Genomic DNA, 17057 nt, shown 5'->3' with positions numbered 1-17057 from the left:
ATCGCAGGTCGTGGGCAGCTCGCTGCTGTTTGTGCACGACGCCTCGGGGAAGGCCAGAGTGTGGATGATCGACTTTGGGAAGACGGTTCCACTGCCAACCCCTCGGACCCTGGACCACAGGACTCCCTGGGTGGAGGGCAACAGGGAGGACGGCTACCTGTGGGGACTGGACAACCTCATAGACATCTTTAGCAGTATGCTCCCGCAGACGCCTTGAGAGGGAGACTCAGAAGACTGCAGTGAAACATTAGTCTGTGTCCAGATGGTGGAAGGGATTCAAGATCAGGAGAAAACACAAACTGACAGAGGAAGCATCAGAAGAGGGCCCCCAGTTTGATGACTTTTCATGACCCGCGCCATGATCCAAGTGTCTTTATCCAACTGCACCTGTGTAAGAAGAAGATGAAGACAATCCTGGGATTTCTATTGCAATGTGGAAAATGCCAAAGGCCGACATCACGCATTATGCTCCATTTGTGGAACTTGGGCACAGATGACCTGCGATGAGTTGAGGCAAAAAGTAGAAAGAGGGACAATTTAATTCAGAACTGTAACTTTTGTCACATGGACTGTGGCTTATTTTGAGAGAATACAGTCCTCTGACAGTCAGTTCTTCCTGCAAAGGTATTTAACATTGCTCATCTCCCTCCTCAACGTCTCCCTCTGTTGGTCAGAGTAGCTCTTTGCACTCACATGACCCAGAGGTATATGAAACCCTTTTAAACAGCCATCGAGGAGCATTGGGTAGGGAGATTTATTTTTGTCATGGACCACTTTTGATGTCACAGCAACACTAAAACACTGGTCAGACCACGTGTTAACTAACTCAGTGTGTAAATACAAGTTTATTTAATGTTTTTTTGGCCTTGGTATAACCTCCTTTACCTTGTTTGTACAATTTCTGTGCCTCGCATTTTTAAAGAAAGAGCTGTTTGATCATTCCAGTGTAGTGGACTCGTGCTGTTTTTCTTCCAAAAAGTTCACCCAAGTGTAAACTGATTTGCATCTAATCCCAAAGTTTAACTTCAAATAGAAAGTGTTTTCTAAATTTGGATTTTTGTATGATAATGCAGTGAAGTTTGTTTCTTTATTTTTTCATTTAACTGTACAGTAAGCAGCTTGGCAGCCATGTTTGTCTGGAATTTGTTGCACTATGGATCCTCACAAAGCCATTGAACAAATCAAGCAGTGCCTCTGTGTCTTAAGATGGGAAGCAGCAGTCAAGTACTGGGTTTACAGATGCAGACATTTAGAAGTTCAACATGAATTCAATTTGCTGTTCTCACTTCATTCTCTTTGATCAGTGTTGCTTTGGATTAGCAGGGAGTTTTACAGTGAAGCAGTGGTGTCAAGGGTGAAATGAAACTGGATTTACCTGATTAAACTGATTAGTCTGTTAAGCCTTTTGTAAGGTTTTACGGATGTATCAACTCACACAACTGGAAATTTTGTGTATGCGTCTTAAGATTCAAGGGGTGATAAATAATTGAACACAAGAATATTGCTTTTAAACACGAGGATGCTGCAGTAAACCTAATTTAGCTACACTAAATACAGTCGAGGTTTCCAGGAAGACTGCAAGTTTACAAAGAAAAAGCATTGTTATATTTAGACATTAAGTCAGTGCTTATGACCATATCTGTCATCTGCATTCGGGGAACGTGGCAGGTTGGTGAACATAAGAGTCTCGATTCTTCCTGTCGTCCCTCAACAGTGTCACACAGCACTGTTTGTGTGTGTGTGTGTGTGTGCGTAGGCGGTTCACTCAGCACACATTTTCTACAGGAGAGCTGCAGATCTCTGACTTCATCATATTGGAATTTAAATTCAGGCATGCGGTTTTTTCATTTCTGAAAAGTAAACCTACTGGGAGACAGAAATAATAGTGTTTACAAAGTATTATATTTCATTGCCCACAAATCCTTTATATTTGTAAAATGGCAAACTATCAGGTTTTCGAACTGGGTGCTGCTTTGTAAGCAAGAAAACTGGATTCATAACCACATTTTGTATTTTTAAAAGGCAGTGTATTTTAAAGTCGCAAAACACAGACTGGTGAAAATTGATATTAATTCCCTGCTTTGTCCAGGTCATGGATTGCAATAAACTGGAAATAAGAGTTTTCGGAGTTTGTTTTTTGTTCTCTTTGTTTCTCCAAACACACACAACTCAGACTATTCAGTTCTGTAAACCTCAAACTGACATTAGTTTCAGTGTCTAAACATTTCTTTTACTGAATATACCAGAACATTTACAGGTAGGGAATCAAGATGACAAAATAATGAATCAAGAATTTAATTTGCTGTATAAATATATATATTCCTTTCAGTCAGTGATGTATTAAGCACCAAGAGATTTTAAACCTGCAAGACAAAATTTAAATTCTCCATAAAAACTGTATTCAGTTTATCAACTTAAATAAAAGTAATGTACACTGATAAGTGTATCTTCTGGAGATTGTTAAACTGAAAATAACCAGATAAAAATTTCTGTTTTTGGTTTATCCAGTGAAAAAGAATCTAGCTTTTCTCATCATATTGATGCAACACTGTAAATCAAATATTTTTGATGATGTATTAAGGCATGCATCAAGTTGCCCACACCACTCTTTGCAAACAAGAGACTTAAAGGGACTTGATGACCCCAGTATAGCAGAATATGTGGATACCTAATTTAAATAATCTCCTATTGTAACAACATTTAACCATAACAACATCAGAACTGTTGAAAACAGCATAATTACTGAACACTTTGAAGCCCTTTTGGATTGATTCAAATACTTGAGGATGTCAGGCACACATCAGATTGTCTATAACCCACAACTGTAAAAACAAAACCCAACTTTAAATGTGTTGAACTGGTATCAGTAACATTGCACCGTGAGAGTTCACTCAACAGATCAGAGTGTTTTCTGAGTCTTAGATGACAGCCATTGTTCTCCACACAACCTGCATCACACTCATTCCTGCTCCTGTGTCCTTGTGTGCAGCAACACAGCCTGTCCAGCCAGCCCGGCTTCCACCCCTCCTTGAGGAACCACATACCGGCTCTCGTCATCAGCTCTCTGAGGGTCCATTGTCTTCAGCTGATCGTTGCTCTGAGCTACGCTGTCCAAACTCCACAGCTGGTAACGCAGGCTTTTACCCTGCTTAGCCAGGATGTAAACCTCTTCAACCGCTGTGCTACCGACAGGAGACGGAGAGCTGCTGTCAGTGGCGAGGGAGAGCCAGGGTAGAGTGGGATCAGGTTGAGTGTGCTCTTTGATCACGCTGCCTGGCTCCAAACCCAGGAGAACACCTAGAACGAACAGACATAGTTACAGTGTGGCATATTGATGTTTTTAGCCTGTAGCCTGGTCAGGCTAAGGCTTAACCAGTGTTACAATCAATCTGTTCCCCCCCCAAAAGGTTCCTTTCTTCCCTTTAGTACTGCACTGTGAACATGAGCCAGTTTCCAGTACATGTAAAGTTCATGTTACGTAATGACAGAAATGAATTTATTGGATTTACACTGCAAATGCAGCAAGTGAAAGAACGTATTTAAGGAGTATTTTCAGTCTATGGAGGCTGTTATGTTACCTGTACAAACCAGAAACACAAGTCAACTGATACAGAACTTGTTTCTAAAGAATGCTGATTATCTTATTGTCGTGTAGATCCCATTTTATGCATCAGAGTTGTTTAATAGTATGTTGCATCTAATACATCTGCGTGTATGTTCATTTTCAGCAATACTTGAACCCACAATGTCATAAATACGAGAGGAACGCAACAATAAACTGATCAGCTGATCTCTGAGTTCATCTCTATTTCTGAATTTGCTGCTCCTACAATATGTTGCCAAAAGTTCTCTTTTGCTGTTTATTGCAATGATTTTGTGAGTTATATTGCTTTAACATTTTACTCGGTTTAATATGTGTTGCTTTGTGGCCTCAAACATACAGTTTAGTTTTAACATGTCTGTTCTGAATCTACACTTGATGTATCACATTAGCTCAAAACCAGCTTCATGAAACAGTCCCGGTTCAGTTTGTTCGATGAATTCAAAACACAATAAAACCTGATTTTGTGAACCAGCTTCATGAAACGGTGCTCCTGTGAGCGAGCTATCCAGTCTTACCTGAAGCGACTGCCCAGTGCGCCCTGTGGCCGCTGCGCTGGCACGGCTCGTGGTTGTAGTCCTCGTCATATCTGTACATACTGTCAAGGAATTTTGTCCTGTCATCATGAATTTTCCATGACATGGCAGTTTAGTTTGGGTGTAGGATACGGGATGAGAACAGGCTGTCTCCCCCACAGGTGTGTGATGATGGTAGCAGCATTATTACCTCTTAAGCCCCCTGACAGCAGTTCTGCCTTACAGCCACAAACCTCCTCTGCCAGCAGGGCCATGTTTTCAGCTGACAATATAAAAATCTTAATGAGCACATAAGGAAACCAAAATAAAGTCAACACAGTGTGAAATGGCATTTGAGTTGCTTGTGACACTTAAAGAGTGAATTGATACTGAAACTAGTTTTTAGTTGCAAACCTGCTTATACAACTTTTTTTAAATTACACCAAGCATCTGTTTCTAGAGTTTAATGTCATATTTGCACTTCTGGCATTACTCAATGAAGTCAATGTATGTATTTTGCTGTGCTTTCACAAGATTTCTGCTGCCCCTGAATAGAAACGGGTGACACATTATGACAGAAACACGCCCCTCTTTCCTCTTGTTCCATTATTTTCTGCACCACTCACTGGCCCAACAACATTTACACACTTTTGTTACCTGAAAACATTTCACCCTGTGCCGTGTATCCCCTGCTCAATGCTGTTTGAACCACAGTTTCCATGTCAACACTCAGCTGTGGCTGACGAAGGTGAGCAGACATCCACAAAGCCACCAGACCACACCTAAAAGTAAATTAATAACAAACTCACAGTCACACCTTGGCAACAGAAAAAAACAATAAAAGCATTCAGGTCAAATTAGAATCACAATAGAGCCATTGTACATCGAGCAGTCGGGGTAACAGTTTGATTATTGTTATACAAGGTGTGACTTAACAAGTCTTAGACTGAGATTACTGACTTACTGTGGACCATCTTGGATGAGTGAAGGCACATATGTGTTCACCAGTATCCACTGCAGGTCCTTCCTAAAACTGAAGCACAAAAACACAGTGTAACATAAATACACATTATTACATTAACACACATTAAGACATTTTCATGTTACAGTAAGAAAATCTCAGGAGTAAATAATAAATTAACGATGGCTCACTTTCATTAGCTGCTTTGGTTTCAGGGTCCTGAACACTTATAGAACGGAGACATCAATAATGTTAATAGAACTGTACTTTTCATCCTATCCTATGAAAAGTACAAATGTTAGCTGTGAAAAAGACCTTTAAATCTGTTCTTTGTGAGATTTATAATATTCACTTTGTTCAATTTTTGAGGTAAGTGTTGGTTCAGAATTACATATATTGTCGTGTTGCATACTGTCGACTATGTACTGTAAATGAGGTGGACAAAATATTAGGAATACCCTCCAGTATAAAGCAGTCCAGTGCAACATCACTAGAGCGGCCAATAACGATTCTCAATTACTCGATGAACCGCTCCAACATCATGGTAAGAAAATTACAACCACAATTTCCTAAATCCCTAGGTGACTTCTTTAAATTACTTTTTAGTTTGACAGTGAAAAACCTGAAAATCACACACAAGAAAAGCAAGAAATCTTTAGAGCTGAGAGGCTGGAATAAAAATAAGATTTGGCATTTGTAATTAAAAAAAGAGTCTCAAAAGAGTTGACCCAACAAAAGAGTTAACGCCTCTCTGACAATGTCAACAGAAAAGTAAACACAAACTTCACAAAGGTAAGATTTGTTGCAGGAAATTGAGTATGTGTGCTCAAACGTGTCAAACTAGTTATAACATCTGATACAGATATCAGCTATGTAATGTAATGAGATGAAGCATGACAATGTGCACCAGGTACTGGATGTGGAAGTCATTGCTTGGCTCATGAGGATTTCAAACAAGTTGCATGTGCAGAAATTAAGCCGTTGTTGGGACTGCAGACTTCATTTTATGTAAAATATGCCAACACACCCAGTAGGAGGTGTCTGCTCATTAAGAATCTCACCTGCTCTCCCTCTGACCGAGCAGTAAGCGAGCCTCTGTGTGGTCCCCCTCTACAGGACTCCTGCTACTGGCTATAGTCTGATACAGCTTCTTCAAAGAGGCTGAGACTGGAGGAGGAGGTGGTCCAAGAGCAGGTGGAGGAGGAGGTGGTCCGAGAGCAGGTAGAGGAGGAGGTGGTCCAAGAGCAGGAGGAAGAGGAGGAGGAGGTGGTGGTGGAGATGTCATAATGCACTCCAGTGACATCTTTCCTGAGCTCCTTTTGAATGACAGAAGAAGCTTGGGTTAGTATTTTGTGCACATTTGCAAAGAGGGGAGTTACAGCAGCTCCTGACTCCGACACACTCGCCCAGCAGTGTAACTCACAACCATATCCGCCCACCTCCCACTGTCTCCTACCGCTCACAACTTAACTAGAAGCTCTGTTGCTTACAAACAACTTCATTAAAAGCTGTTTGGGAAGAAACAACGTAACTCCTGTTAACGACTATCGCTCACAAATAATAGTAATGAGCTTGTCATACTTCACACGGTCGACTCTACACCTACGTTCAAGGCTAGCTGCTAACAGCGCCGGTGTTATGTCCATATATGGCAGCAGCCGGTTTTTTTCTTCTTCTGCTTCCTAATTATTGTAGGATCACACACACCAGCGGTAAAGGGTCACAGCGCCCTCGACTGTATGTTGTGGTAAAAATGACATTAACCAAATGAATGCTGGCTAAAATTATTTATATCAGTCCGAGTAACTGCTGCGTATCACTACATGTAAAAAAAGACGGTTTAAACAGGCGACAAATGAGCGCTAAAGTAATATTTACAGTAACAGGTGTTACACCACATTCTGTCACCTGTGCTATTTGAATCTGACTTCCTCTCTGTGCCTTTCTACGGGGTCCATTTTTGTTAATCGCGGCTATATAATAGTGTGGTCCTGTGTCAATACTATAGTAGCACCGTGTTTGTTAACAGCAGCTATCAAAATGCAGAAACTATGATTAAAAAAAAAAATGTTTCCACTGAATCTGTCGGGTAACAGAATTTAGTGTAACACCGGAAACGGCCGTTTGTAGCTGTTATCGCGAGAACAGAGCACGGGATTTGTGAAGGCCGGGACTTTCATTCATCATTCCGAGGTGAGTATTTCTTTCTCATCGATCACATCGCGTTAAATAACCTTTATTTTGGGATATCAAGACGTTTTGCAACCCATTTGTAGAGTTAGGTATCTATTTAAATGTTTTCTGTGACTTAAAGAGGAGTCAGACGTAAGTACGAGCTGGATCAAACGTTAGTAAGCGAAATGTTTTAGCTGTAGCTAGTAGTTAGCTTTTAGGCTAACGTTATTCACGTTGGATGGCTGAATGCTAACGTTAGCTAGATGTTTAGCAGGCAGTCGAAACCTGTGCTTCAACCTGGTTTAAAGGGAGTATTTCAAGTTCCTTTATCTCATCCACAGGTTAAAAGATGGCCACTCCGGACGTACGGCTAAATCACACCATCTACATCAACAACTTGAATGAGAAAATCAAGAAAGATGGTGAGTTTATCTTCGTCTTCTAGCCTTCAGGTTCAGGCTTCAGTTAAATACACACCGCGGATAGAGAGCCTCTTACATCAAACTAACGGGGTCGCTCCTTTGTTGTGTTCCCGCAGAGTTGAAGAAGTCGCTGTACGCCATCTTCTCTCAGTTCGGACAGATCTTGGACATCTTGGTCGCACGAAACATAAAGATGAAGGGTCAAGCCTTTGTTATTTTCAAAGAGGTCAACAGCGCTTCAAATGCTCTGAGATCCATGCAGGGATTTCCTTTCTATGACAAACCCATGGTAGGTCCAATGCAGTGAACACCAGATCACCAAGAAGCTTAACAGAGGACACTGTAACATGTAAACTGTGGTCTGTCTCTTCCTCTTGCAGCGTATCCAGTATGCCAAGATGGACTCAGACATCATAGCTAAAATGAAAGGCACATATGTGGAGCGTGACCGTAAAAAGGAGAAGAAGAAGATCAAAGGAGCCGATACAGCTGGAGCTAAGAAGGGTGTACCGGGAGCTGCTGCACCCATGGTTGCTGGTGTACCTGCTGCCATGCCTGTAAGTGGGGCAATAGGTGGTTTTGTTGGTAATCATTTGGTAGAATTAATATTAATAACAGAATTACATAAGTTATTGTGCAAGTAGCAAACTCTTTTTTTCCCCCCAAACTGGGTCTGACACCAAGATTCTTCAAGTTCTTGTCTCATTTGTGTTTCTAAGCAAAGTGGTAACAAAAACCTGATGCTAAGATTGATAAGAGTGAAATAATAAGAGAGTTATAGGAGGCATCATCTCTCTTTGTCTCGATATAGCCATACTGACATCTAACGATAGAGAACAGTGAGTTTTCATGCTGTACACTAAAAAGTAGCATGCAGACTCCCCAGGTTTGGGTGGAGCTCATTGATGGTGTTAGAGGCAAATGTAGGTGTATACATGGAAAATGTCATCACAGCTACTGGTGCGCTCATATCTGCCGTTCTTCACCCTCTAGGGAATGCCTCCAATGAGCCAGGCTCCACGTATGATGCACATGCCAGGGCAGCCGCCTTATATGCCCCCTCCTGGCATGATGCCTCCTCCGGGCATGGCACCTGGCCAGATGCCCCCTGGTGCCATGCCTCCAGGCCAGATGATGCCCGGACAGATGCCTGGACAAATGCCCCAGCAGGTAGTGTGTGTCCTGCGTTCTGAACAAGCACGTTGTCACTTGTTGATGTTGTAATTTTGTCCTTGTGGTTTTATTCTGACGTCTACCGTCTTTCATCCTCACAGGTTGCAGAAAATCCTCCGAATCACATCCTCTTCCTCACCAACTTGCCAGAGGAAACAAACGAGCTCATGCTCTCCATGCTCTTCAACCAGTCAGTACCAGCTCCTTTTCTGCATTTCCTGTTTGTATTTGTCTGTTTGTGGATTGCTGATGTGGCTGTATTGTTGTTGTGTGTTCAGGTTCCCCGGGTTCAAGGAGGTGCGTCTGGTCCCTGGTCGCCACGACATCGCCTTTGTGGAGTTTGACAATGAAGTGCAGGCCGGTGCCGCACGAGACGCACTGCAAGGCTTTAAGATCACACAGGCAAACGCAATGAAGATCTCATTCGCTAAGAAATAACCTCAAGACCGTTGTTTCTTGCATGCTCTCACACACACACACACACACAGCTTTTTTATTAATGTTCAACAGTGACCCAAACTGTGAAACATTTTTTTAGAAAATTGACATTTGCTGATCATTGCAGCACGAGAGGTGTACCTTTCTCTGCTTCTACGAGGATTACATGTAAGTATACATTGTTTGCATCAAGCTTTGTTTTATCGTGTCACACTGTTCATCCCACTGAGAAAAGTTCATGACGGTATCGCAGCTGGTGAAATCCATGTCATCTCTTTCGGTTTGCTTGTTTTTACTGTTTGTGATGAAGCATTGCACCCAGGGTCTGGTCTACCAGACATTGTACCTGGAGCTTTTTATTTTTAATTAAAACCTTACTTTGAGACTGTGCTCTTCCTCACTTCTTTGTGTTTATGTTGCAGTGTGAGTTCATCCTGGGCCAACAGATGGTGCTATAAACCTACTTTCTTGTGCCCCTGTTGTTAACGGTGTGTTGCATCGCAGTAGTTGGGTAAAGGGATGGATGGATGGGTTAAACTGTTTAAACAGTAAATAGTTTCTTGAGCAATCCAACTGATGTTGTTCCCATCACTTTTTGCTCTTATATTGCATTTACGAAGACGGTGTATATACTCATTTATTTTTTATTTATTACATTAAGCTGCAGGAACTGAATAAGTGGTTGTTTCCAACTCACTTAAAATATCTAATTTAACTCACTCATTGTTGCAAATATTGGTTTTAAAACCTCAAAACTAACTTAAATGCCAAGTAAGTGTTCAAATATTGTTTGAAAGAGTAAATCCAACATTACCTGCAGCCATACAGCAAAAAGTAGTACTGCTGCACTCAAAGTCTCCACAATAAGAAACATATGATGCAACCGGAAGTTATAATAAACAAATTCACCTTAAATCTTAAAATTAGGAATCTTAATTCTTTAACAAAAATTCACACCTCACCTTGGCTTCGCAAACAGAAAAACAGGATGCACTGACTACACTAAAGCCTCACTTTTGTTCTAGATATTTGAATTCTGTTTTTGTGAAATAGCCTTCAGGGGAGCCCATCTTGAACAATAAAATGGCAAACTCTCAGCCCTCTGTAGGACAAAGCTGATTATTGGAATCGTCTGTATTAGTCAGCAGCGGAGAGAAGGTCATTGATGTCAGACAACAATAGTCCTCCGCTGGACTCGGTCTCAGGATGCTGATGTTACATTGCGCCCACATTCTTCACAAAATTGAGTCTTTGTAGAAAATTGGAATTTTTGTCCTCAGAAAAAAATAAAATATTCCATTAGACCTTTTATTTATGAGAAAATAGTCCAACTCTTACTGCTGTGTTCAAAGCATCGTAGGCCTCCATACAAATCCTCATATCCCTCCTGCTTGTGAAGTAAACTAATTAGAGTCTCTTTCAATTTGTGCATTGAGGAACACAGTACATGCCCAAACAAACCGTTTTTATCTTTATTTGTCCTTTTTGCTCTGTTCTTTGTGTAATAAACCAGAAGCAGATTAATTTTTCTTTTTTTAAATCAATCAGATTACATCGTTTGATGGCTAATCTTGAGCCATCATGCTTTGCCAATTTTTTGTATCGTAGCATTTCCTTCCTCTGTTTCTGGTCTAAGGCTTAATGGCTTTTTACCCTCGAGTAATTCAGAAACCAGAGAAGAAAAACTTTTGCTCTGTCATTGAGTTGTAAACGCTGGAACTGCTCGACTGACAATGAATTAGAGGCTTAATAATTTAATTGTGAATTCATTTGTTCAGTTATGGGAACACACCTGCATTAGTGTTGATGTGTGTAGAAACACTAATTAGACAAAATCAAGTTTCATCTGTCATTTCTGGCTTTGGGTGTTCATATAAAACATTAATTTAACAAATAAGATTAAAATTAATAGGTTCTACACAGATATTTGAAGCCACCGGTGCACAAACACTAAGAATGGACTTTACAGTGAAGTAGGAGACATCTTGCATTTTATTAATGAGGCGGAAGGAGTAGATGTCTTTTTAAGGGTTTTAGTGTGAACATTATACAGTTTTTTTTTTTTTTTTGCATCTATCAGACACACATTATTTCTCCAAGCAGACTATTTGTCTTTATACACATCTGGAGGGGATCTGTAAGTACCAACACCACAGTGTAAAAACATTCAGTTACAAGTAAAAGTTCTCATAATGCAGGCAGACTGGCCCAATGCCAATGATTGATATGCTCATTTACAAATTATAATCTGAAAAGCAAATTAAAGCTGTCAGATAAATGCAGTAAAAACTTCTGTGATGTGAAGTAAAAGTATAAAGTAGAGTGAAATACTCTGAGTTATGATTATGTTTTATAAGGACTGTGTTTAAACAAATATCTAAATGGGTGCAATCTCTCAAATGTTCACAATTGTCTGGGGTTTGCAATTAGTAAATGCCTGCTGTATGTTTCAGCAGCACATCCCTGAAGGCCCCTCGCAGCCTTTGCGTACTCTAGGTTTGCAGAGTAATTACATGCCAACAACAAGGACCACCTCCTCCTCTCAAAGGCTGGATTCATGAGTGTGGGACAGAGTGATGTGTGAATTAGGCCTGAAAAGCTCAATTTAGACTTGCACTATCAACTGTGCCCGACGCACACAGGGCCTCCCTGTTGTGGACTTAAACTGTGCCCTGAGTAATTGTCTTCAGGTCAGCTCAACAGTGTATACAGAAAATGCACATTCTTCTGTAGTTTCCCAAGCCTTTCCACACTCCCTTATTTTGCCTTGAGAAAGCACTGACCTTAGCCACCAGGGTGTGTGTGTGTGTGTGTGTGTGTGTGTGTGTGTGTGTGTGTGTGTGAGAGAGAGAGAGAGAGAGAGAGAGAGAGAGAGAGAGAGAGAGAGAGAGAGAGCGAGAGAGCGTGTGCACGTCTCGCAAGCTCTTGGCAACATGCCTAGCGCCTTCTCATTCACCAACACAGTGATCTTTCAGTTGCAGGGACTGAAAAGCAACTGATCCGGTGGGTAATGTGTGGGAGTTGTCCGTCAGTGTCACAATGAGATCAAAAATCACCCCTAAAGACCATATCAGCTTGTGACGATGCATATCTGCATCCGTGGGCTCTGTTTGACATCTAAGGGCTTGTGGCATGTGTGTTGTTTGTCATTGGTGGTCATAAGTTCACTTCTAATGCTGTCTGTGCCAGTGGTGGGCTGTTTAAGGGGCACCAGCAGGCAGGAAGTTGTGAGGCATTTATGGTGAAACAGCTTAGTCTGGGTTCAGATGAGCACCCTATAGGGCACTTTATCGTGTTTTACATAGAGGAACCAAAAAGGTTTTTTTTTTTTAACATAGGCGCACCAGGGGGGAGATCATACACTAGTGGTGCCACTTGTGAAGGGTCAACATTTGTCCCAGAAACCCATTAAGACCCCTTAAACCCTACTCACCCACTTCCTTCATTTAAACTCATGCTTTGTGGTTAAACAGAGCTCAAAAGCCCCGAGCTTTATTTTTAAATCGAGATCAGCTGTTCTGAAATTTGTGCAAATGTGTGTCATCTGAAACACGTGATGTATTAATATTAAATATTTCACTCAGTTTTAACGTCATGGCTTTAATAAAGAGTGAACACACTGATACAAAAGTGATAAGTGGTATTTGACGGACACAGTTTACATTAGAAATAGCAGGAAAACATGGGGAGGGTCACATGCAACAACAGTTCTCAACCAGAATCAAACCTGGGATACAGTTTTATATGGTATGTTTTATTACACCACTAAACCACAGGGACAACATTGTCATTATCTTTAAATATTTATAAGATTAAAAGAAAGCCTTTATTGATTTGCCAGAGAGAAAATTAATGTGTTACAGTTGCACAAGGGCAGAAAAAGTACACCTAGAGCAACAAAAAAATAATAAAAGAATATAAAATAGGAAAGCTGTCATTGACTTAAAAGCTCTTCCCAAGAGGACACATGTGTCCAACAGATGGTGCCAAATACACAACTCTCAAGACTTCAATGTAGGTGAGGAAACCCACAGAGTTTAGAGGTTGCAGATTTCTGGTGACTCTTCCTCAGGTGATCCACACACAGCCGCCTCTGAGCAGACCCACTAATGTCTGTGTGCTTCCGGATGGTTGGTTAGAATTCAGCTCATGTTTGGAGGTCACTGCTCCTCTATGCAAATCAACTCTGTGCTCCTCAAGAGCCCTCTGTTCTGCTCCGGGGTCACTGCAGAGTGCCAGGCCGCGGAAACACCAGCGGTTGTCAGGGAAGCTCTTGAGCAACAAGCCCGTACTGGATAGACCTTAAGATGTAGGAAGGAGGAGGAGGAGGAGGAGGGAGGCAGAATCTCATTAAATGTTCTCCTCGATGAAGAAGGTACATTGTGTGGAGGTCTTGGATCCGAAAAGACGAGCACTGGAAGTCAGATGTGGAAAATATGCCATGTGACCGGTGCCAATATTCAAAAAGATGCCTATACACCAGCCTACAATTCTCTTTTATATTAATGCGCTCACCCGGGTAGTTTTTGCAGCCGACGGCGTGATTTAGCATCGGTATGTGCATACAGTAGAGGCCGGCAGCTGTCGGAACAAGCTTAATCATTAATGTGGGCATGACGATTACAATTCAGTGGAAATCAGTCTGCAGGTAGGGGCGTCCGGGCACCTGCGCTACGTGTGCCATCACCGTGAGCAATAGCGAATCAGCTTTAAGAGAAAACACTTTTCAAAGTGGCTGCAGACGAACAGTTTTGTGTCTGTTTTCTGGCTTTTTTCTGTCAACATACGATGTATGTGTGTATTTTAATTATGGAGGGCTTCAGCCTCAAACACCCATAGACACTTCCCCATTAAGAGGCCACTCGAGCAAAGTGTGAGGAAGCGGCGGAGCTGTGAAGTGAGCAGATGCCTGAAACTGGACAGAGGAACCAGTGAGGTACCTGTGAGGAAACAGAAAAAATCTAGAGAGGAGAACCGAAACACACTCAGGATAATCCCGTGCGTAAATGTGACATATGTAGAATTTAAAGAGAAAGTTGGTGCGCAGGTTGCTCAGTGTGCGCAGAGAGGGAGAGAAAGGGATGAGCGCGTTGGTGCGCACTAGGAACCATCCGGACAGGAGCCGAAAGACGGATATTCCCTGCCTCAGGACACACCCTCCCTGCTCTCTCTCTCTCTCTCTCTCTCTCTCTCTCTCTCTCTCTCTCTCTCTCTCTCTCTCTCTCCCTCATTGTTTCCCACACAGACTGTGTCGCCACCGGGCTTCGTATCGAGTTAACAAATGACCAACCAGCCGCTTGGATGAGAAGAGCGCAAAGTGAAATCATTCCGTTGGAGAGACGCAACTTTGGCGGCTGCATCGCCAACATACTCATCGCAAAAGTGGATGAATATAGGCTAGATGTTATTTGGATTTTTTTTGGGTAGATTTTTTGTGCGTGGATCAGGCTTGAAGAAGAAGGGAGAAGAGAGAGAGAGTGTCAGCTAATTGGGATGAGAGTTCAAGTCAAGTGAGCCGGCAGATTGGACCTTTAAAGCCTCTTAACGCAAGGTGGTGGGAGGAATACAGCGCGAGGGGAGTGTGTTTATGTGCCGTGTTTGTGTGCATGTGTCATTCCCAGTGGAAATCCACCCTGGACACAGCGACAAGGGGGTGATCAGGTGTGTGTTTGTGAGTGTTTGTGGGGGATAAATCCAAGCGGAAACAGGGGCAGTTATGGTTTCTCTGACCTGGACGCGATGAAGTGGCTCTGCGGGAGTTTTAGGGTTTAAGACCGGAGAGGAGGAGAGCTGGGCGGACGGACGGACGCAGGGAGGGAGGAGGAGGAGGGGGACACCACCACCGCCAAAGCGCACAACACGGTCCCCAACCCCTTGACGCAGGGATGGAGAGCACAAGAGCGCACAGGGTAACTCGGCTCGATCCCACAAACGGGAGCGGAAAGATCACCGGGAGGCCAGACATGAGGAGTGACCGACACCGGGGACACCTCCACCTGCAGCGGGCTGTGATTTTTCTCGTCGCGCTCACGATACAACCGCAGGTAAGCCACCGATTAAGTGCTATTTCGGGCGGCATGTCCTTAAACCCCCGAGACTGACTTTTAACTTTGGTTTATCCTGTATTTCTTACCACAGCTGCGTGAAAACAGTCAATAATGGAGTCCGCACGCACTGTCCCTTCCCTCTTTGTGCTGCCCTCATTCTGCTCCTACATGGCGCTGTGCCCACCTGTTGTTTCAGCCCGATGGTGTCTATTATCCCACGCAACAGAGAACTACTGTAATCCTGTTTTAGAGTCATGTGGTGCAAATATCACAACAGAAATATGTGTTGGCATAAGATTATTATAACAAAACATTATTTATTAAAAGGATGTCACTGTTTGTACCAAACAGAGTATAATGAGGCGGACAACTCACAAATCAAACATAATAACAGCTTGCAGCTGCTGCATATGATTTATTTCGGGGATTTCAGTCGTAATTAAAACCCTGAATTCTTGGGGTACTGGAGGACAAATAACACCTTAATTACCCCCTACACACCCTCAGCTTCCACTCCTATTCACTGGTAAATGAGTTTGCATTTGCATTTTTCTCCTGCATCTTTGGCACGTTTGCCTGCTGGTTCATTGTCCATTGTTTTTTTTTATGTATAATTTAATGCCACTTTCTGATTTCTCTCTGATTCATGGTTGCATGGAAGCAGACTTCCATCTGTGTGTTATAATGCTTTATAGATGACAGCAGAGTTCAAAGGTCACTGTAATAACTTATAAATTATTCTGGGAAAGCTGTTTGTAGCATTATGGATGCAAAACCACTGAATATTTTTCCTCATTTGGCCTGTGAGCTGTCAAGCAGCTGTCGGCCGATCAGGATGCCTATGATGTGTGACAGCACTCAGCAGTAGCAAGAACAGGCCCACAGGTGCTCCAGAGTGTGTGAACGTGTGTGTGTGTGTGTGTGTGTGTGTGTGTTTTCTCTAAACACTGAGCTCACATCCAGCATCTGTGTCTTGGGTGTGTGTGGAGCCCGGGGCCACAGCCGAATAAACTCCGGGGCGTGTGAATGTTGAACGTTCGGGCAACTCTGCGTGTCTCTCTCTGCACCTCTGCAACCCCTTCACAGCTGAAGAACAACACACTCCACTCCCTCCATTCTCCAACTGCACTGCAGTGTGAGACACACACTAAGGGTCCTCTGCTGCTGCTGCTGACTATTATTAATGCAGAGGACAGGAGTCCATGTTCATCAGGACATTGCCAGACCTACTTAGTGATTCATAAGTGAGGGTGATTGACTCCAGTGGTCACTTCATGTCGTCTATTGTCCAGTTTTATTATTCCCAAGACTCCCAATATGCTGCAGTGTAGTAGGAGTCTTGGGAATACTGTTACAATGTGATTTCCAGCTTTATAAAACCATTTTCATTCGCCTAGTTTCAAAAGGAAGAATCAAAGCTGGATTTGAATTTTTTAAAGCTGTTTCACATAAAACAGAGCATGTATTTGTCATAGTCTTAACAAGCAAATTACTTCCAGTTATAGAGAAGACTACTGGAAAAAAATTATTTTCTGAATCAATTGGTAGTACATTTTGGTCTTAAAGGGAAAGTTCACCCAAAGTTATGTTTTAGTGTGTTTTGCTGAGGTGTTGAGATACTGAAGCTCAGTGGCTGTGGTAATAATACTTTCATCATAAATTAATCTGAAAATCTGTAGAAACAAACAATTCTAAACCCAAATATAGTCAGTTTACTGTCATATA

The 17057-nt window shown here is 42.3% G+C and overlaps 4 protein-coding genes across 10 annotated transcripts in view; 3 read left to right on the top strand and 1 right to left on the bottom strand.

Moving 5' to 3' along the window:
- The window catches only part of itpkcb (inositol-trisphosphate 3-kinase Cb), a 17707-nt gene extending 15585 nt beyond the window's left edge, over positions 1 to 2122 (top strand). For both annotated transcript variants that reach the window (XM_051399123.1, XM_051399122.1), the window contains exon 8: positions 8 to 2122. In XM_051399123.1, the coding sequence (XP_051255083.1) occupies positions 8 to 217 (210 nt within the window). In that variant the 3' untranslated portion in view covers positions 218 to 2122. The remainder of the gene's footprint in view (positions 1 to 7) is intronic.
- Positions 2123 to 2279: 157 nt separating this feature from the next.
- On the bottom strand, positions 2280 to 7819 carry actmap (actin maturation protease). 4 transcript variants are annotated; one of them, XM_051399133.1, is made up of 7 exons: positions 7751 to 7819; positions 6139 to 6393; positions 5081 to 5149; positions 4774 to 4898; positions 4270 to 4399; positions 4120 to 4190; positions 2280 to 3297 (listed from the first exon to the last, which is right to left on the bottom strand). In XM_051399133.1, the coding sequence occupies exons 1-7, from the start codon at positions 7813 to 7815 to the stop codon at positions 2960 to 2962; spliced, it is 1053 nt and encodes a 350-aa protein (XP_051255093.1). In that variant the 5' UTR covers positions 7816 to 7819; the 3' UTR covers positions 2280 to 2959. The 4 variants fall into 4 exon arrangements, with proteins under 4 accessions (XP_051255093.1, XP_051255095.1, XP_051255092.1 ...); XM_051399135.1 differs by lacking the exon at positions 7751 to 7819 and adding an exon at positions 6684 to 6784; XM_051399132.1 differs by lacking the exon at positions 7751 to 7819 and adding an exon at positions 6659 to 6738.
- On the top strand, positions 7127 to 9668 carry snrpa (small nuclear ribonucleoprotein polypeptide A). 2 transcript variants are annotated; one of them, XM_051399140.1, is made up of 7 exons: positions 7127 to 7270; positions 7594 to 7674; positions 7791 to 7963; positions 8055 to 8231; positions 8668 to 8844; positions 8949 to 9037; positions 9126 to 9668. In XM_051399140.1, the coding sequence occupies exons 2-7, from the start codon at positions 7602 to 7604 to the stop codon at positions 9283 to 9285; spliced, it is 849 nt and encodes a 282-aa protein (XP_051255100.1). In that variant the 5' UTR covers positions 7127 to 7270; positions 7594 to 7601; the 3' UTR covers positions 9286 to 9668. The 2 variants fall into 2 exon arrangements, with proteins under 2 accessions (XP_051255100.1, XP_051255101.1); XM_051399141.1 differs by lacking the exon at positions 7127 to 7270 and adding an exon at positions 7304 to 7402.
- A 4478-nt stretch (positions 9669 to 14146) lies between these two features.
- The window catches only part of LOC127362872 (protein jagged-1b), a 45226-nt gene continuing 42315 nt past the window's right edge, over positions 14147 to 17057 (top strand). For both annotated transcript variants that reach the window (XM_051399121.1, XM_051399120.1), the window contains exon 1: positions 14147 to 15329. In XM_051399121.1, the coding sequence (XP_051255081.1) occupies positions 15171 to 15329 (159 nt within the window). In that variant the 5' untranslated portion in view covers positions 14147 to 15170. The remainder of the gene's footprint in view (positions 15330 to 17057) is intronic.

Source organism: Dicentrarchus labrax, unplaced genomic scaffold, assembly GCF_905237075.1.
Source record: "Dicentrarchus labrax unplaced genomic scaffold, dlabrax2021, whole genome shotgun sequence".
Lineage (NCBI taxonomy): Eukaryota > Metazoa > Chordata > Actinopteri > Moronidae > Dicentrarchus > Dicentrarchus labrax.
The sequence above is the reverse complement of the archived record's forward strand: the minus strand, read 5'-3'. Positions and strand labels throughout refer to the sequence as shown.

Coding starts and splice junctions, on each gene's coding strand:
- snrpa (XM_051399140.1), top strand. CDS start 7,602: ATGGCCACTCCGGACGTACGGCTAAATCACACCATCTACATCAACAAC. Junction 7,675..7,790: donor TGAGAAAATCAAGAAAGATG/GTGAGTTTATCT, acceptor GTGTTCCCGCAG/AGTTGAAGAAGTCGCTGTAC. Junction 7,964..8,054: donor CTTTCTATGACAAACCCATG/GTAGGTCCAATG, acceptor TTCCTCTTGCAG/CGTATCCAGTATGCCAAGAT.
- actmap (XM_051399133.1), bottom strand. CDS start 7,815: ATGGCGTACAGCGACTTCTTCAACTCTGCGGGAACACAACAAAGGAGC. Junction 6,394..7,750: donor AGCGACCCCGTTAGTTTGAT/GTAAGAGGCTCT, acceptor GTCATTCAAAAG/GAGCTCAGGAAAGATGTCAC. Junction 5,150..6,138: donor CTCGGTCAGAGGGAGAGCAG/GTGAGATTCTTA, acceptor TTTGTGCTTCAG/TTTTAGGAAGGACCTGCAGT.